The 21,761-nt window shown below is 29.7% G+C and overlaps 2 protein-coding genes across 2 annotated transcripts; both read right to left on the bottom strand.

The window, feature by feature from the left end:
• Positions 1-21: 21 nt before the first annotated feature.
• Positions 22-13,761, bottom strand: LOC112691659 (epidermal growth factor receptor kinase substrate 8-like). Its single transcript, XM_025566004.1, has 14 exons — positions 12,919-13,761; positions 5,354-5,440; positions 5,220-5,287; positions 4,904-5,142; positions 4,641-4,781; positions 3,909-4,086; positions 3,509-3,674; positions 3,323-3,443; positions 2,997-3,232; positions 2,715-2,880; positions 2,461-2,648; positions 1,677-1,971; positions 1,228-1,413; positions 22-234 (listed from the first exon to the last, which is right to left on the bottom strand). Exons 2-14 carry the CDS (start codon positions 5,404-5,406, stop codon positions 88-90), a joined length of 2,184 nt encoding a protein of 727 aa, XP_025421789.1. The 5' UTR covers positions 5,407-5,440; positions 12,919-13,761; the 3' UTR covers positions 22-87.
• Positions 13,762-18,398: 4,637 nt separating this feature from the next.
• LOC112691604 (protein ALP1-like) lies at positions 18,399-19,257 on the bottom strand. Its single transcript, XM_025565915.1, has one exon. It carries the CDS (start codon positions 19,029-19,031, stop codon positions 18,399-18,401), a length of 633 nt encoding a protein of 210 aa, XP_025421700.1. The 5' UTR covers positions 19,032-19,257.
• Between the last annotated feature and the right edge of the window lie 2,504 nt (positions 19,258-21,761).

Below are 21,761 nucleotides of genomic sequence, written 5' to 3'. Positions count from 1 at the left end.
CAAAAAATATGCCTCTATTTTAAGAATAATAATAAAAGTATAATAAAAAATTATTGTCAATTAAGTTCAATTACGTCAATATTTTTATTAAAAATAGCGGAATTCTCCTTTTTTACCAATCCGTTCCTTTCGTACCCAATCAGCTGGTGCTGGTACTGGTGGTGGTACTATAGAAGCACTTCTAGACGGCTCAGAACTCATGCTTTGGTCAACAAATTCACTTTTCATGGATTCCTGTAAAATAATAAAAATTAATAAATAATTTTATAACTGCGGAAGTGTTCGAATCCTTTCGTCCACACAGTAAAATTTATTATATTTATATATATATATACTCGTTTAGTTTTTGCAAATAAAATATATAAGTGGATCTTAAATCTTAATACGTATATTATTCATAAATTTGTAACATATAATACTATAGTATACATTAAAGAAACTAATCTTAAACTTATTTAAAATTTATCACTGTTTATAGTGTACAAACATTAATAAGGTACATGATTATATTCATATTTAATTAATACGGATTAATAAGCAAATAAAATAATCATAATTACGATACTACGAGTATTCATACTCAAATAATTAAGAGATGGAACATAATTAGTCACATATATTGAGGCATGGAAATTAATTAGCTTATAGAATAAAAGAAGGGAAAATTGAAGATGAAAGACCGAGGAAATCCAAGAACTTTATTTGTTGAACAAATAATCTCCGATGCTAGACTATCAAATTACACAGAACTAAAGAGATTAGCTAGAAGCAGAGAGAGTGCATATTCAGTGGCGCACACAGGGGGATCAGGGGTGTCAACTGACACCCCTCAAAGAATTGGTGGATGATTAGTTCTGTATGAACTTGTATGAATATTTGTTTCATTTAATACTAACCAATTTTTCAGCTATCCAAAAAATAATTAATATTAGGTTTATTTAAAAAAATTTTATTTTTAGTATCTTTGTTAGAAAGAAAAAACCAAAAACATCTAAAATTAAGAGTTATATTATGTCTAAACTCAGATTTTACTGGTGGGGGTGGGTGGGTACCTCGAAATATATATTTTCGATACCCTTGCAAAAATCTACTGTGCGCCACTGTGCATATCAGATTGCAAACCCAACTATAAGGTTGAATAGGAGAAGAGAGAGAAACATACACTAAAATTTAGTTGTACTCAAGATATATCTAATAAGCTAATTAAAAATTAAGTTTACAACTTACTTGCAATGAGTAATTCTGTGACTGTGAGGTCGATCTCTTATCATAACCTTTGGCGTACACTGGATTTGTAAATATATCGTTAGCATCCAACATTGGATTAAATGGCGTTACAATAGTATGAGGCACGTGAGCCACCTGTGCGCGGTTGTTTCGAGCTTTCCACCATTTTCTGCTGTCGTCCAAAATCTTAAAATAAATATTAGAAACCATTACGAACACAGTTGATTTTAGAGAATAAAAAGTTTCTTATTAGTCCGTATTTATATATTTTAATTTAAAACCATTTTTATCAAGTCAAATATTCAAATAAAATAGTCAAAATATTAATTTTTTTTTTTTTGTTATAATATTATATTATAAGCTAAGTATTACATTTAAATTACATGTTTTTGTTCAACATATCAATTCAGTGAGAAATTTACTGTAATATATTTTATATAGGGTCTTACTTCTAATAATTCACCGCGAACAACAGATAGTTCCTTGTCATTGTTTGCTGTTCTGGGATAAGTGACTTGAACTATTTTCACTCCACGAGCTCTCATATCTTCCAACCATCTAGCCTGTGCTCTTTCAAACCGCTCACTGCCCGGACCACCGGTGTTATTACGCTCAATTGAATCAGCAGATATGTCACTACGTGCCGCTATATCTGGACGTTCTTTATCCATTCTTGGTGGACTATGAAGCGACAACGTATTAAAATCAGGTTCAGACTCCCCTTCTAAACTACGTGAATCATCCCTGTAAAACAAAATTGCTCATATAAGTATTAAATTTAGACAAATTGTTCAATTTTAAACTTCGTGGTATATAAAATAATAAATTAATAGTATAAATAATGATTTAGAGATATTAATTTATTAAAAAATCATATAATATCTTATTTCAGTCGTCAAATAAGATTATTTAATTATTTTATAACCTTGTAAATATTAAAATCAAAGTTATATCATAATCATATACATTCAAAACACATTTTTTTTTTTTTGTGAATTAAGACACCCTTTGTTTATAACAATCTCAATTTATTTGTAATCGAGAAATAATTGGATATCATAGGTATTCATAAAAATACATACACATAATAAACCACAAGAAATAATAATTCATTAAAAATTAGTAAATATTTTTGTTAATATTTTATAACACTTAAGTATATAATTAACATGTAATACCAATATAATTTTCTAGTAAAATATTGAAATAAATCATAAAATTGAGATACTTTACCTATCATCTGGTCCAAACTGCTCTTGGTGGTGTCCAGCATAATTTCCACTAGTGTTAAATGTATAATGTGGTCTAATACCCATCATAGCTGGTTGTTCTTGTTCGTATTCAAAATAGTCACTACTGTCATCACCAACCACTGCGTGTTCTCGATCTCGATGATGATATTGAGTATCTCGTAATTCTCCCTAAATAAGAAGAAAGAATATAATAACTTTATTTATAATTTTAAACGAAATTATTTAAACAATTACGTCTGGATGTGAATTTTTAACTTCATCTCTCGATTTCTTTGATTCTGGTACACCGGCAGTTGGTACATTGGTTAAATGATCATCAGAAACTGGAATTGGATACTCTGGTGACCAACCATCCATAAAAATAGGATGGTAAGGAGCCACATAGCCTTTCCATTGCTCTCTATTAAAAATAATTTCTTATGGTTGATTTTAAAATTATAAAATAAAATTTGTCATAATGAAAAAAAAAAATAGTATTTACAACGTAAAAAATATAAGAATAAGGGAATTTAATACCTTGGAATAAGCCACGCGTCACCAAGTGAATGCCATAACTCAGTTTCTTTGCTTGTAACGCAGTTCATCAAGAGATTAATTGCATCTCTTGTGAGTAATGGCGATACAACTCTAGACGGAATATTTGGTTTATATTGCGTGTCATGGGATGCATCAACAATTAATGCTAATGGAGTAAACAAGAAATGTACGAGTTCTGGGGCATTCGGATCATGGATGTGAGCTTTTAATTTCGCCTAAAAAATAACTTTATTTTAAAACTTATTTCATATTGGTAGATGTATATCAGTATTGGGATTTATTTTAACTAAATATTATATATTTACCAAGAGATTGAATGAGAGTTTGAATTTTTGAAAAATATCAATAAACTCAATTTCTGGAGGTGGCTTGGCTCGCATTGTAAGCATTCCGTCACCTATGTCCTTCTTTTTGGATTTTCGGTTTCTTTACAAACACGTACAAATTAAATAACAACTTGTACAATATAGATTAGCTTATTTTAAAATCACCTTCTTCGGCGTTCCAGCTCTCTAGATGCAGCTGCAGCATGTTGTAATCTAGCAATGAATTTCTCAATATCATCAAAACAGTGATTCAGTACTATAACATCTCTCTCATATTTTTCGCTGGACGTAGAGCTTGTTTCATCATCAACTCGAGTAGTATTATCAGAATCTAAAATATTAAATTTTCTGTTCTTTAAATGTAAGTACATGGATTTAGTAAATCTTTCATTATTATTAAAAAATTAAAAAACTGATTGAAAACACATGATAAAGTAGAAAGAATTTTAAAACAATCATATGGCATTTAATATACATATTTATTATATATTACTATACACTAACCTTTTTGAATTTATTTAAATGTATTTATACATATAATATATATTTTATAAAATATACTTACGGTGTGCAACAGCATTAAAAACAGATACTTGCTCTCGAACACTAACACCGTTTAATGGAGGATTTGGTGGGGGTGTCGGAGGAGGTGGTGGCACATGTCTAGATTTTCTATTAATTCCTTTGCCGGATCTCAATAGTTTTAAATCTTCAACTAGTTCTTGTGCTGGCACACTTTGGCACTAAAACAATATGAAAAATGTTAATGTGAAATTATATTATATAGATAATTAAAATGTAATAATAGCATACTCAAACGTAATTAAATAAATAAAACACTTGACTGCTTGATATTAATTTGCTAAAATGTATTTGTAAATAAACTTTTATTGAGCTAAAACTGCTTTTAACCTTTATGAAGCTTGATATCCCAAATTATAGATTGATTTTTAAATTAAAAATTGCAAAATTTTAATGTCGTGTTAAATAGCATAATGTAAGATGTATATTAAAAACAATATTAAAATTGAGTTAAACAAAGACATCTTAAATTCGATGTATATGTTGTAACTACATAATATTTAAAAAAAATGAATTAATTTAAAATTTGCAATTATTATGCCATTTTATTAAATAAAAATGTTTAATTATTGTTAAAAATGACATATATCCACTACGAAGGATACTTTATAATTTTACTTAGTAAAGTTTTTGTTTAATTTTACTTCAATCCACTTAAAGTATTATGTATCTATTATATACTTAATAATAATAACAAAAAAACAAAGTTTTTTACTTGAAATATGTGCATCTCTGACCGCGAATCAACTTGGCCAACCACAAATACTAGAATGTTGTTATAAATTTCCATTGGATCGTTACTTGTAAATGCTGTTGGTTCTTTGACTAAAGAAATTGGAAATCGTTCCATTACAACCTAAGTCAGATGTAATATATTATTATTATACACATATCTTTTTTTTTTTTTTTACATAGAAACTAATACAAGTATACACAATAACTAATAAATGTATAAAATGTAATTTTACTATTACTTACTCCTGTTTCAAAATCCATTATTAATACCCAAGATTGATCGAGGCGAAGTTGCATCTTTTGTGACCAAATACCATTGGATTTTTCTAAATGTAACAATCTTCTCATGCCATCTGCTGGATAAACTATACCAGTGCTTTTAGAAACTGTAAATGTAGCTAAATGTTCTATCACGTAGGTTGGAGCCGAATTATTTTCATCACCGTTTCTCTCTTCACCAACGATACTTTGCTGGCCTCCGTCTAAAATTATAAAATAAGAAAAAATAAATAAAAATTGTTATTAATTGGTAACTCCAAAGTAGGTATGCGTTTATTACCAGTAGAGTATCCATTTGAATTTACACTGTTTCGGTGGTAAGGCATGATTGGTTTTTCGTTTAATTCTCTAAAATATTAATATTTATATAAATTACTATAATATTTTAAATAGTTCAAATAATGTTTAGTGTACCTTTTTTTATTATTCTCTTGATGTTGCATCGACATATCTTTCAATCCAGGCATTTCTTAAAATAAAAAGTTGAGGCAACATCTAACCCTGAAATAAAATAAATTAATAATTTAGAGTAAGTATACTAAGAAAACATAATATAAATGTATTACAATAATTTAATTCTCATTTTGATAGTTAAAATTATAAAGTAGCATTTTATAAATTTTTATGTGAGCTTTCTTTACTCACATAGCAATTATAAAAAAAATTAAAATGTTATGTCATTTTATTTTAAATATTTACTATTACAATAGAAGCCGCTTATTAAGAACGCGGATAATTGATATAATCGCGTTATTGAACAAAATGTCTAGGAAAGGATCGGCTTTATATTAAAACATTGTAAACCAATCGGATTATTGAAACAACACATCGGTTATTTGAAACAACAAGTGCCAAAGTCGTCAAAAAATTACGGTAATTTGGCGATAACCAATGTATTGTAATTACAATATACTTTATCTTTTGTTGTTACGATACTAGTCGAACTTTTGGAAGAAGTGTATGAACATTGGATTAATGTGGACTCACACCTCAATGTTGCAAAGGTTCCAACAGAAGAAATCTGCAATGTGGTTATGAATCCTCAAACAATTTAACATATGCTGTCAATGACGATGAAGGAGAAAAAAGTGAGGCATCCCCATAAAGTAAAAAAATTTTAGAAGCTCTAAGTGTCCTCAGGAGAGCAGTCCTGCATCATGCACATGAAAAAAGCTTTGGCAACATTATTCTTACGAAACCATGATCATCAAGTAATTCCACGCAAAACAACAGACAACGATAAATACATATTTTACTAAACATATACATTTTTTTTTCTCAGTAGATAATTTTTTTTTCAATTATACAATTAAATTAATATTTCATTACGATTAAACAATCGGTTAATTGACAAATTTCATCTTGGTCCAAAAGTGTTCCTGATAAACGGCTTCTAATGTACTTAATAATAACATATTTTAGAAATTGTTGTATTAAAAAAGGTTTTTATTTTTTCTATCAAATACTATAATGATTTACTGCATCGCAAATAATTGAAACTTATAAATAAGTACTATATTAGGTGTTCTAAGTAGAAATTAATTTCGAAGCGTTTCTTTTGTCACACCCAAACCATATACAATTAAAAGTAAATTAGTATATTGTATGTATTATATGTAGTCTAGCATATAATAATGCGTGTTTAGATTATCTATATTGCTATTTGTATAATATCATTTCATATTCTATAATATATTAATATGTGTGAGTCACAATTAAATAAAAAGGTCGAATAATTTCTATTATTTGATTAGATATTAACATGTACGGTCAGAATAACTAAAAATTGAAAAAAAAAAACTTAATTAATAAGTATAAGATAATAAAAATAGAAAATATATCTTCTTAGTATTATTTTAAATATATTTAGAGATGTATACCTCAATTAAAATATATACTCAATAAATATAATTCGTCATCAATACATATTAATATGTTAATATTAAAAAGTAAATATGCAAATATTTTTCTTATATGTAACTTTCGACGATTTTAAAGCCTTCCTCAAATTAATAACAACAAACTAAAAGTAATAAAACTATTTTGTTTGCATTAAAAATAATGTTTAAGAAAGTAGTTAAGTACAGTATTTTATTTTAAATAGGTAAATTATATTTTCTAAATACAATATAATATTTGAAACTTTGAATTTCATATCAGCAATAATATTATTTATTTTATGTTAATTATCTATAAAAAACGAACAGTGTTAGGTAAAATCTCATATAAATTAAGTACTTATACGAATATCTGTACCTATACTATTTTAAAGAGTACATTTCTCGTATTATTTTACCTCTAATTGCGTATAAATAAAACTAGATATTAAAATATTTCTGAAATAATTCTGAAGGAAAAAATTAATAAACAAAGTAGGTATTTAAAGATATGGTAAATATTTGTACAGTGTCACATGTGTGTTATAAAACATAATGATTAAACCATATTATTATTATAAAATACTTCATGTCATCTTGTTGTGTGTCATTCAAATATTTTTATTGAAGATTTTATCTTTAAATTAATACAAAATTATGTAAAAATTACAAAATAATAAATAATAAAATAAAAATGAGTAAATGGTTAATACTCGTAAATTAATATATAAACATGCTCGTTCGTATAAATTTGAAAAAATAATACTTTCTCGTATTTTAATATAAAAATAAAATAATAAAAAGTATGAATGACATTAGTCGATTTTTTGACTTTAAAATATTTTAATAATACATGTATTTTTAGTAAAAAAATATTAATATTTTATCACAGTACGTATTATTAATAAATAAAACTATAATTATTTTTTCATATGCGGTGTAAATCTCAGGTTATTTCAACTTGAATCACCTACATTATTATTATTATTATCATTATTTTTTATTTTTTATTTTTAAGAAAACTACTAATGCTCGGGGAAACTACTTTCGCATTGCTCAGACAGTCAAACGGCCTCGTTTATTGTTCGAAACAATTCGTTACATTAACTATTAACAATTATACACTTAACAACAATAATAAAACTCTTATCAGATTCTTTCACTTTCCTTGGTACATTTATAACATTTTTTAAATAACAATATTTTATATACAGTTTATATAAACATTTTAAAAGTGATGTCTTATAAATTTGATATTGATGTAATTCATTGATAATATCTATATCATTTTAAGGTCATTTTTATTTATACATCTATTAGCACAATATTCTTTCATCCGAGAGAATGTGCAATTGGCATTCAGAGTATCGTCACCCATCCGGAATGTAGCTATGCTTGACACGGTTCAACTCTAGTCCGGGTTACATATCTATTTAATGCATATACTTATATATATAACCAGTTGTCTACCGCTGTGCCATGCTGATTGTATATGTACCCGTTCAGGATACAGCGAATTTATAATTTTGAAATACAATTTATGTCATCTAAACCCTAGATACCAAATGTTTAAAACATATCTAATTATCTTTCCTTTATAAAATATGATTATAATATGGTATAGCTATATAGTAAGTAAAATACCTAATTTAAGAAAACAAATTTAACTATCAAAATTATTACTAATATCTGTTCACTCTCATTTTAGAATTGTTATTTATTATGATAATATTTTAATATTACTGTACAAAATAAAAATAAAAAATAAGTAAAAATAGAATATATTGTTTTTATGAACATTGTCTTAAATAAAAAATAAACTTGTATTATTTATACAAAAATAAATTTGTATTATGATAATATATACCTACTGTTATATTATAATAATAATAATAAGTTAAATTATACTGATATTACATACTGTAATAATTTATTGTAAAAAAATATTAATCTAAAAAAAACATGGTTTCACATAAATATTACTCTATAATGTGGTTATTTTGTAACTGTTTGTAAAAACTAATACAAATTAACAAGTTTTAAACACTTAGTAGTAGTCTATGGTACCTTCTAAACAATTTAGCATGGAACAAGAGCTGTCGCAAAAAAAGTCCTCACTACTTAACAATCAGTTACAACTTTTAGCTTAATGTATCATTGTAAAACCAAAAAAAAAAAAAAAAATAACAGGCTGCTTTATGTTCATGCTAATCGAGCATGTTTAGTGATCGATTGTAATAACGTTCCTTAATCTCATAAAATTGAAATTTCATTACCTAAAATAACAAAGTGAGTTAAATATTCTTAACTAACTACCTAGTATATTTTGTCACGTACAGATTTAAAACAGTCCGTTTAAACACGTATGAATGACTGAATATTGATTGATGAAGTATAAAATAACTGCAGTTCTAACGCACTGTTATGAATAAAATTAAAAATTATACGACTTGTTAGTAATCACAGACGTCGTATTAACAAGTGTATTGGTATTTGTAGATTTCGAAGTTTAATAAGTATGTAAAAATTATACCGGTTTTAAATGATGTGTTATTATTTTCTGACAACATTTTTGCTATCCATTATTCGCATTTACATACGCGTATATAATTGCATTCGTACAAAAATGAGTTTATAAATACAAAGAATTTCATTTGAATTACATTTGATAGTATTGGACCTTGACGTTATATTATTTTATGTCAAATACCCATTATTTTTATATAAAATCATTAAGAAAAGATAAACTATGCAGACAAATACATGAGCAACTATATAATACCTATTAGCTGTAATGATATTTTTGTTTTTCATTTAATGACTTTTTACTTTCAAACATTTTATTATACTTATCGTCTATCGAAATATTTTGAAAACTTACGGAGAAATATTTTTAAGATTTTTACCTAAAAACACATTGATTTTATTGTATTCATAACAATAGTTTAACTATTTGTTGGAATGGATTATGGTTATATTTCACTTCTTGTAGCATTATAATCAGAATACGTTGCCAACAAATAAATTCCTATGAGGTCATGTTCAATCAGAGGTCATTATCACTTCATTACATTAAAATAGTATTTACTAGACATAATTATAAGACGAAAATAAAAATTTATAAATATTTATTAAAGTATATTACAATAAATATTTTAAATACTATGAATTAATCCAGTGAAATATTGATTTATATATTATAATACATTACTCTTTTAGAATGAAACGCTATATCGACTGATTTCGAAACGTATGTATTAACATTAGGTATCTTAGTATTGTTTTCAAAAAAATGTTTACGAATTTCTCAGTGTGAAGCTTCCCAGTGTTACACAACTGCATAGTTTATAATATCTATATAGCTATTCGATTTATATGGGATGATTTGAAAGTTGAAATAATATTGACAAGGTTTAGTCGGTTTACAGTAAATCATAAAGAGAAATCGTTATCGTAAAAGTGTTTCTTATCGAAATCGTTGCTCTCCACTAACAAGCAGATTTTCGGTTCACAGATTTTTTTTTTTTTTTTTTAATGCCGCATAAATTAGAAATAAATAATATAATACTAATGATTATAAAAATGAATTAAGGATAGGTATTAAAGAAAAAAATTTCATTTATTAGAATGAAATTTTTCGAAGGTTAATATTATGTTTTAAAGATTTGATAATAAGTTTATCTCAACATCGTATTGTTTGCAAAATGTTTTTAATTATTTGTAATGCTCGTCAGGAAATATTAAATTAAACAATTTATTCCGGTTCCATACAAATGTAATACTTATCAATTCACTAAGAACTTAAATATTTACATGCAAGTATTTTTAAATGATGTATAATTATATTTAAATCTTGATTTTTATTATTTTTGAAACAAGTTTTGATTAATAACAGTGTAATATGCTTATGCTTTTACCAAATTATTATTTAATTTGTTGTTTACATGTATATCATACGCTATATGTTAAAATTACTCAAAAATATAGAATTGACAGTTTTACGTTAAATAACGTTCAAAAGTTAAAATGTACTTAATTCAATAGAACTTAACCGAATTAAATTTTTAAATTAAAAATAAAATAATATTTATTTTAACAATTTTATAAAATACAGGTGCCAAAAATATTAATTTATATAGCTAAACAAGTTTGTTGTTTATGTTACCCTAGAATACGAAATTTCTAAAAGTGATTTATATATTAAATATATAGTTTACCTATATAAAATTATATAAACATAAAATTTTATAGAGTAATCATTTTTACTCTATATTATTTGCATGCAATATTATTAAAAATGTTGTAAATTATCGTAATCAAATAAAAAATGTTTTTTTTTTTTTTTTTTTTTACAAGAAAATGTTATTGCATGTATTATTATAAAGTTTTATCAACTTTTTAATTCGACAAACCGATTAGGGTTTTAAACGATAGCGAGAACATTGTTTTAATATAACTCTTAACATGAATAACTTGGTAAACATTTCCATTTTATCCTCGACATACTGCGAAATATGATAATGAACCCATATACCTTACATATATACCTTACATTCACCCGAATAGGTTATTTACCTATATCCGAGGGCTATCCGAACAAAATACTATATAATACACGCATACATATTTATATACTATAAATCGGTGAATAGTAATTAAAATAATTATTATTCCATCACGTAATACGTAGATTTTTTTTCGTACTGATAAAAGCTCTATGAACCATATGGCAATACTGAGCATATATTTCAATACTGCAGCATAATACTACAGTGACATACAGTATCATGGCATGAAATTAGTGAATACCTAACAAAATAATAATGGATACCGAAGGTCATCAAAATGCCACACCTAACATTGCGGATCGTTTTGACATTCCAGAACGTTTTCCATCGCTATATTACACATGCATCGCAACCTGAATGCGTGTACACAATACTCGTACACATACATAATATACCTACATACGTCAACGTTCAAGATATAAATCAATTATTAATTAACGATAACAATATTATACATACAATTTATACGCGCTTTGCCTCGATTAGGTATTTACTACCCAACGCGTGCTATTAGTTCCGACGTCACGTTTTGCATACATAACCAGTGTGTCCACAAGTATATAATAATAGATTCATTGTTTAGGTATTTATCTGTAATGTATTCATGCATCTACGTATATATATATATATATAGGTGCGTATCATAATATATTATACTTGAATGGTGTTGACTACCTAGAGCTAACGAAACTCTATTGGCCTACCAGCCGGTGTCACGGATTTTTCACTCGTGATATCACGGTACATACGCGTATACATTATACGTATTATGGATATCGTTCTCTGTATAATATTACAATATCACGCCTAATACGAACAAAAATTAATAACATTAGACCGCGTCGGCTCTCTCGGTTTTCGGAATGTGCCAGGTATCGTGTGTGTGTGTGTGTGTGTGTGTGTGTGTGTGTGTGCGCGAACAGCGTTTAAGTCTCCGGGCTAAATTGTATAAATTATGACCGCGATTCCAGCGTTGCGAATAAGACGCTTACAGACGACTGGCGATTTCGATTTGGCTTTAGACGGTCCACAACGTCATATTAACAGGTGTACGCTGTACCTACATAATATTTATTAAGTATACGTTGTACGTACATATCTACGCGTTCCATGCGCAAACATACATTTATACACGCGCGTTTGTGTACATACGCAGTGAAAGGAGTGTAATATTAGTGCAGCAATCGCCGCCGATGCACACAGGTTCATTGACGGATACAGCGTACACACGCACACCTGTCTACCTACACGCACGGCGTACGCACGCCATAAACGATACACTCGTACGTAGTCGTGCGGATATTATACCTACGCCGTGGGAAACGGGCCTACTCGCGGGCCCCGAACAATTTTCAGTAGCGAATCTCGAAAATAGAAACTCGGCGGGTTTTCTCGTAGACCGCAAACGCGCGTACTACTGACTAATAGGCGATACCGTTTGATTATAACAAGTTACAATTTACAAACATTGCGTGCTTGCTTGCGGCACGACACAGCGAACGTCGACGGCATATTTTCATTCATGATTACGTACCTTGAGAACGAGTCGTGACGTCGAAACTCAGCTGGGCACCGCGGTACGATGAACGGATCGAACGACTGTTCCGTGCCAGTCAGACGCGGACTCGACGGGAAAAGCGTGACCGGAAGACGTGGGCAAACCGTCATCAGAGTCGAACAGCAGCGTTGGCGATGCGGGCAATCGCTGCAACGCTCGCCTTTCACGGTTTTCCAACGAGTGTCGCGTACAACACGGGTCTGACGTCACCGTCGACGAATTCGCGACACTTGGCAATTTTTCACGGCAGCGATTTTATTTTGTTTTTCCCACTTCGGGACGAGAGTGAGAGAGAGAGAGAGAGAGAGAGAACGAGTGAGAGACAGGCAGGCGCGAAAACACCTGGCACGTCGATATGACTATGTGATAAATGTATACCGAAACCTAGTGGCGCGCAACGAGCTGCAGCTGAGACGCGATACTTCGGGAAACGAAACCGAAGAACTGTTCTACGGCCGTTCAATGCGTTCGTGTTGAGCTGGTGGCGGCTCGGCCGGGACTTGCGGTGGCGACAGCAGTAGGCAGCAGATAGGCCGTCAGCTGTGTTCGCGGAAAAGAGAAACGACTAGTGAACGGCGGACACGCATAGACATGGACCGTCGCACGGGTACACGCAGACGTAGACTCAGTGGTTCGCGCGGAGAGAAAACAACAGAAGAACGCGAACGCGAAGTCACCGTGAGTCGGGCGGCGGCGGCGGCGATGGTAATGGTTGTAACGGTGGTGGTGGTGGTGGTACGTGAGTGCGTGCGTGCGCCGCAACGTACATAGTTGTGAAAGCCGCGGCCGTCGCGTCGGATGCGGCTCCGGTTGTGCTGCGGTACCTGTACGATGCAATACGTGAACGGCGGACAGGTGCGCCCGCGTGCCGCACCGGTCGTACGTCCCCATGCGCGTTGCGCGGTTGCGCCACCCTTCCGCCCAGTCGTCGTACCGGCCCGCCCGTCGTCCGCAACGATACGGATAAGTAGTATTGTTACGCGTACGCGGTGATCGTGCGCGCACGCACGAGTGCGCTGCGTGCGCTCGGCATGCCGCGATATCGCAGTGCCGCTCCTGATGCCCTATCGTGTACGCGATGCAGGACGTGTGCTCCTGTCGTGGTCGGCTGTACGCGGTACACATGGAAGGATTCATATGGAGAGGGGGGGAGCACTAAGTGCGCGTGTCACCCTTTTGGAAAATAATAATATTAAATATATGGTTTATTTGGAAAAACTTAACAATAGACTACAAAAATAAACGTTAGTTTTAGTAAAATATTGACACATAATTTTTTTTTTCGGAGGGGTATGAGCCCCCTCTCGAGACACCCCTACATACGCCTATGATCAGCCATATCATATAAAGTGCCCTAACCGTAAATAGAAGCTGCATCTGTCCTTGGTCTACCTACTCTCAATATTATTTTGAAAATGCACGGGTATTATGCGTATACTCTCGCAAGTCTCAAGCTCTTCGCGAAGAATTGTTAAATGTTACCTAATTAGTTTCACAGGTTTTCATTTTGACCTTATTTTTTAATAAACATTCGGTTTTCCCTCATACGATTTGTGTGTGACTAAGAAATAATTACCGACGATATTATGATGATGTGTTTACGATGGTATCGATTCATTCGAACAATTTAATTTTTTTTATTCCTTAAAAAATAAAAATATTTGTTAATATGTACAACCCTTTCCCACCACCACTGTCTAAATCATTAAAATGTCGGTATTCGGACATTCGTCGGCGTAGTATACCTACACTCAACAAAACTGATGGGTTCATCTCTGTACACAATAAATGATCATGGGTACCGCTCGCATGCAACGCGCAATCCGTATCCGCTGTAACATGCTACCTCGCGCTACGTAGTACAACGTTTCCACGTACACGTTGACGTCGTCACCCAACGTTCGCGCACCTAACCTGACGCTGCCGCGACGGATGGAGGATCATGTATGAGTGTGCGTGGCAGTGCGGTACCGAGGACACTGACGTACAGTAGTCCTGGAGTGTACAGCCCCTCCTCCTTTCCCGGAAGAGATCACATTCCGAGCCCCTTTAACGTATCAACGCGTCATCGAATACCTGTAAATGTATATGTATACATGTAACTTACTTAATAATAGTATATTATGAAATCAATGTGTAATTTAGGGGTCTGCAAAGTGAAAGAAAAAAAAACCGAAGAAAACGACGTCAAACACAACATTTTCATTAAAAGTCTCGAAATACAATCGCAATTAGCGATTTATAGTAATTGAATTGACGTGTTTACGTATGAAGAAACGCTTTCCAGAAGTGTAGGAAATGTACCATCTCTCTATATGTATTGTATACCATAATACACACACACACACACATAGACACGCCCGATACAATTAAAACGAATTAAGGTTGCTAAATTCTCATCAATTTTTCTGAAAATGTATTTTTCCTTTTTAATTATAGTTGATTGTTTCGGTGATTTGTCTCTTTTGTCGGTAGATGATTCAAACGGTTGGCTGATTATATAGCACTACTACCTATAATAATAATAATAATAATAATAAAAATAATATTAAAATGTAGAAAACCGATTATCCTAACCCGCGATTTAGATGCATAATCGGATATCTAGTTATTTTTGATTTGGTAGGTACTAGAAAACATGAAATATTCATCTACAATAAAATATTATAAATAGTTGTAGGTACTTCTAAATTGCAATTCGTTCAAATTGGCCAAGGAATTATAAGGTAAATGAATAAATGGTAAAGCGTTATTATTTTAATATGGGTGTGGTTTGTGTAAGCGTATTGGTTTACATACAAATATAAATACATGTAAGACCAGTAGCGTATTTTTAAATGTTGCTAAAAATAAAGTGACTGTATAATATTATAAAAAATACAATAATAATACAATATATTACCTATACAAGTATATATATATTACAAAAAAATAAAAAATAAGAAAAAAATGATATATTTTTTATAAATATTACAAAAAAATGGGAGGTAAAATTTTTCATTTTTTTTTTACAGATAAAAAATGCATCATGTTTCAATTTATTTAGAAATAGCGATTTTTAAATTTAATTTATATTTTCTAGTAAATTAAGTTATAATTAAATTATGTAATATAGGTATTATTACTAATATATCTATATTTAAAAATAAATCTATATATTGCAGAGTATGCATATGTATCAGATAAATAATAAATGTTGTTTTTTAAGTATGACTAGTTACATACAGATTTGATTTTTATTATATTTATATTATATATTTATTATATTTATTAAAGTATGATAATACCTAACTAAAATACAAAAAAAAAAAAAAAACATTTGACTAACTTAAAATTTATTGTATAATAAGTTTTAATTTTAATTACACATATTATTTTTCCAAAATATATTTAAGATTAAATTAGTTCTTATTATTGAAATGAAAAAATAAAAGCGACAGTATTTGTGATTAACCATGGTTTTAATTGGATTAGATATTTAAACCCAAGGTTAATTCTGTTAATTTCTGTTATTCTTGTAGAATCAAAACCAAACCTTTAAGCTAAGTTCCAAGTTTTATGCTGAGATTATTAAATTTTTAAACCACAATACCAATAACTTAAGAATAAAAATATTAAAAATTAACTAATTAATTATTAAGTTTATGTGTTGTATTCGAAATTAATAGTTTATTTTAAAATTAAATAATGTAATATTTATATTTTTTATAATATAATGATATGAATCATATTCCATAACTATCTCATCAAATTTGTCAATACATTTTGGTTTTAAAAATTACTTGTATTTTATATATATATACCTATATATATATATATATATATATATATATATATATATATATATATATATAAACATATACCATATATATATATATAAACATATACCATATGTTTATATAAATTGTACTTAATTATTAAAATATAAAAATTGTAAACCAGATTTAATTGAAATATCTAGTCTCCTCCAAGAAGATCATTTACCACCATTATTATTTTCTTTTTAATAAATAATATTTTTAAGATTATAAAACATTCGCATTGTCTAATACTTGCTAATACTACTAAATTATACAAACAAATTAATACTATTGAGGATTCTATTAATTTTCAAGATGATCTAAATTATTTTCACCAATGGTGTATAAAATATGGTATGTCTTTAAGTATCAAAAAAGGTTTCACAATAATATATTCTTTTAAAAAAAATATTTTAGTTTTTAATTATACTATAAATATTATAAATTTATTCCGTACAATTACGATTAATAATTACAATAATAATAATAACAATTACAATTACGTATAATTACAATTATTTGTGGGCCGGTAGTCGTATTATAACAAAATATACTTGCATTAAAAATTATTTCAAAAAATTATTTATTTAAGTATATTGTATTTCATTGTAAGATTGTGATAAAAACCACATATAGTTAATTGTGTAAATGTGATGTAAAAAATTCTATGAGCATTTAATCCATGAATAAAGGAGACTTTTATGGAAAATTATTATTATTGGATGGTGAGCCGGTTATACGGTAATTTTCTGGGCCAAAATGTTTAGCCAATCAGCCGCTGTATAGTTGATATGTAAAGGCTATGCTGAGATTATGGTCTGATGGCGTTTGCGCCTTCCGTTTATTCCATAAACAAGCTTTGATAATAAATTATTGCCCAAGCGTAAAATAATAACTTAGTAATACATAATAAGAAAATGTTGGCACTATTATTTTAATATCTCTAAGGCCGTTTGCACACACACCGATAAAATCGGCACCGGAGCCGGCGCCGGTGCCGGATGCAATGTAATTAAGTTAGTGCTTTCACACATAGACCGGACCGGTAAATTTGTCGGTCCGGTGGACGATTCCGGAATACGCAGTCGGCGTTGAATTCGATAATTCGAATGCCGGACTGATCTCCGAATTATCGATTTCAATGTTTTCTTATACAAACGTGTACACACAGGTCGGCACAGGTCTTGTCGGTACCGTCGGAAACCTAAAAAATAATTATATTGATATGATATATATGATATTCTGTCGTATGATATTACTTTAATAAACTCTCATAGTTTAGTTTAGTATTGACATCAATCTCGTTGTGGTACATAGTACGTACATTTTACCAAAAATGACTAAATTGTTTAAGTACGACATTGTCACTTTAATTGAGCTCGTAGAAAGTAAGCCTTGTTTGTGGGATAAGACAACAGATGGATTTAAAGATAGAATTGAAAAACAAAAAGCCTGGAATGAAGTGTATACATTTTTTGAAGAAGATTTTGTACACAAAGACAAAAAGGAACAATTAAAAATAGGTAATTTATATATTTAAGTAATAAAGTAGTTTTATAATCTTATTTTTAATTTATAATATTTCAATAAATAATAATTTCCTTAAATATTTTATTTATAAGTTAAAATAATAATGTAGATATAATTAGTATTAACTCAAATTTTTTTCAATTGCCATGGCAACGATCCTTCTGTGCTCACAAAGTAGTCTGCAAAACGATCCCTTAAATCATTTGCAGTTCTTGATGATCTATTACATAAAGCTCTAGGTAAATCTTGCAGCGTTCTAGTTTCATAAACATCGATGTCATATATTTGTGAATCCTTTGTTCTAACTAAATTATGTAAAATAACACATGCTTTTACTATGTCTTTCGAAAACTTTTTTGATACATTAAGTGCCCTATGTAAAATTCTCCACTTATTAGCTAAAATACCGAAAGCGCATTCGACATATCTTCTGGCCCGACTTAAACGGTAATTAAAAACTCTTTTTTTTTCTGTAAGATTATGCCCGGCATAAGGTCTCATTAAATGTTCGGATAGCCCAAATGCTTCATCTGCTACAAGTACAAATGGAAAATGTATATTACTAGTTGAATCTATAGGGCATGGCGCTGGTATTTTTAATTGATTACTCGTCATTAACTCAAAAAAAATAGTACGCTGAAACACTGATGAGTCACAATCTTTACCATAAGCTCCAATGTCTACATAGGTGAATTTATAATTTGAATCGGCCACCGCCATAAGAACAATAGAAAAATATCCTTTGTAATTTAGATTCATTGACCCACTTTGTGGAAATCTATTTACTCTTATATGTTTCCCATCCACACAGCCCAGACAGTTTGGAAATTGAGCGGTTTTTTTAAAATCTCTTGCTATTTTTTGCCAATTTTCTTCTGTTGGTTGTGGAAGTAATTCGTTTTTTAGTATAACCCACAAGAAGTGGCAAATTAAACGAACAATTTTACTGATTGTGCTTATGCCTAATCTGAAGTAGTAATGAAGGTCAGTAAATGTTGATCCAGAAGCAAGGTACCTTAAAATAAAAATGAAGATAAAATGGTTATTAAAAATTGTGTAATTTTCCGATTAAAAAAAAAAAAAAAAAATTATCGGTGTAAATAAACATATTTTTTATAGTATTTATTTCAATTTTTTTAGGGGAAATAATCAATGGAAAATGGCAAAATATTCGCGACGCTTTTGTTAAATCTTTAAAAAAAAAATCTGGCTAAAGCACTTCTAAAAAATATTTATACCATGACCATTTAACATTCTTGTTAAAAGTGGTACAATCAGATGATACTGAGTCAAGTATAGATGATACCCAACATGATAAGTACTCCCTCTTAAATGAAGATCATGACATAAGAGAATCAGAAAGTAACATAGAAATACAATCTCAGCAAAATTTTAGTGTAGTACAAAATGATAAACGTAACTTTCCCAAAAAAGCTCGGTTGCAAGAACGCCAAGAAGACATTGACAGACAAATTTTGAAAGCTCTGGAAAATCCCCCTGACGAAGATGAAGCATTTTTTATTTCAATCACACCTTCTGTGAGAAAAATGTCAGACGAGGATAAACTAGATTTTCGCATGAATGTGTTACAATTAATAAAAGATATTAACAGGCGTGCAAATAACCACCCTCCATCGACGATCACTTCTAGATCAACTTCTAGTTCTTCCACGCCATATTTATTTCAGCCTTCTACATTTTCCAACTCTTATCACAATGATCAACAAACTAATTTAATTCTTGATAGTCAACATCAGTTTACACAACAAACTTATCATTTGGATGAAAGTTAACCGCCGTTAACCCAGACATCTTTTCTTAATTCTAAAATAAATTCACCCGGGCCATCCACACTATATTCACCATGAATTTTAATTATAGTTAGATTTTAATACGAAACACTCAGTTTTATTACACTATATAGATACTAAATACTATTTTATTATTATATCTTAATTCATAATATACTAATTTAAATCATGTATGAAATAAATAAATTAATGTATACATTTTATAAAATAAATAAAAGATTTTGTTATTGAAAAAATATACATGTTAAATGTATTTATTTTTCACTTACCTTATAGTTACCGCAATCATTTCTTTCGGAGGAACACATGCTCGCATTGGAGTATCCTGATGTTTTATACTAATATATAGTCGTTCTACCAGAAAATCAAAAGTAGAAGAACTCATACGAAAATAGTTAAAAAATTTATTTTGGTCTTCTCTGAGTTTTTCATAAAGGGTGTAAAAACTTCCTTCCAAGTACCTTACACTTAATATAGGATGAATCCAATATCGTCTTTTAATTTTGCCTCTTCGATACTTCCTTCGAAGGTACAGTAGCCCAAACAGATGGCGTTTGTTAAGAGCAGCACACATTGTTGAAAACAACAGAGAAAATAACTAAAATACGACTTTACCCTAGTGAATACAAAAACTGTTTAACATGGTTTTCTCGTAGTGTGTGAAATGAAACCGGCACCGGCTTAGGTTTTACCGGTATGTGTGAAAAAAGCGAACAACCGGTACCGGTACCGGCGCCGGCTCCGGTTCCGATTTTATCGGTGTGTGTGCAAACGGCCTAAGGCTGTTTGCACACAGTCCGATAATATCGGTAACGATAATAATATCGGATATATTTTGCACATTAGTCAAAATTATCGGTCCGATAAAAGAATAAAAATCATATTATTACGGTTATTAGGCTTTTATCTGTCAGGCATTTCTTACCATTTCTAGTGTTTAATAATTTAAAATGAATTCTAAAAAGAAAATCGCCCTCTTAGCAGTATTACACATTAAACAAAAACTTTATATTCATTTGTTGTTTTATCCCAAAGACATGGTCTTGATTCTACTAATTCAATTAGAGTTGGCACGTCGTAGGGAAAGTAACTCATTTTTCAAAATTTAAAATACTTAAATATTGAAAGTTCCTATTAGATACATGCGAGGAATTAAAACTACATTTTATTTTATTATTCCGATAATATCGACGAGTGTGCAAACGAACCATTTATTTTCAGTAATCATTAAAACCGGACCGATAAAGTATCGTCCGATTTTGGTCGTTTGTCCGACATGCACAACGATATCGGTGAATTAAAAATAGATATTTTATCGGATCGGAACTAGTGTGTAAACGATTGATTTAAAATAACGTATTATTGGTGTATCCGACACAATCACCAATAATATCGTTCGATTTTATCGGACTGTGTGCAAACGGCCTTAGACTTAAAAATAATTATGGACTTGTAACAAGTACTTATTTTACCATCCAATATACATATAATAATATTTTTAACTGTATGAACATTATTTTACTCTACTTTAATTACTTCTAGTTATTGTATTTTTATTCAATAAAGAATAGAATTTTTAAATATATTTTATTTAAATGTTGAGAATACTAAATAGTTAGTGTGGTTTTCTCCTTACTGTAAGTATATAAAATATAAATAGATACATTAATTATAAAGT

Source organism: Sipha flava, unplaced genomic scaffold (assembly GCF_003268045.1).
Source record: "Sipha flava isolate LNK unplaced genomic scaffold, YSA_version1 65_pilon_pilon, whole genome shotgun sequence".
In the NCBI taxonomy this organism is placed as follows: domain Eukaryota; kingdom Metazoa; phylum Arthropoda; class Insecta; order Hemiptera; family Aphididae; genus Sipha; species Sipha flava.
This window is presented reverse-complemented; position numbering and strand designations above follow the sequence as displayed.

Coding starts and splice junctions, on each gene's coding strand:
- LOC112691604 (XM_025565915.1), bottom strand. CDS start 19,031: ATGAATCTAAATTACAAAGGATATTTTTCTATTGTTCTTATGGCGGTG.
- LOC112691659 (XM_025566004.1), bottom strand. CDS start 5,406: ATGCCTGGATTGAAAGATATGTCGATGCAACATCAAGAGAATAATAAA. Junction 5,288..5,353: donor CAAGAGAATAATAAAAAAAG/GTACACTAAACA, acceptor TTAATATTTTAG/AGAATTAAACGAAAAACCAA. Junction 235..1,227: donor CACAGAATTACTCATTGCAA/GTAAGTTGTAAA, acceptor ATTATTTTACAG/GAATCCATGAAAAGTGAATT.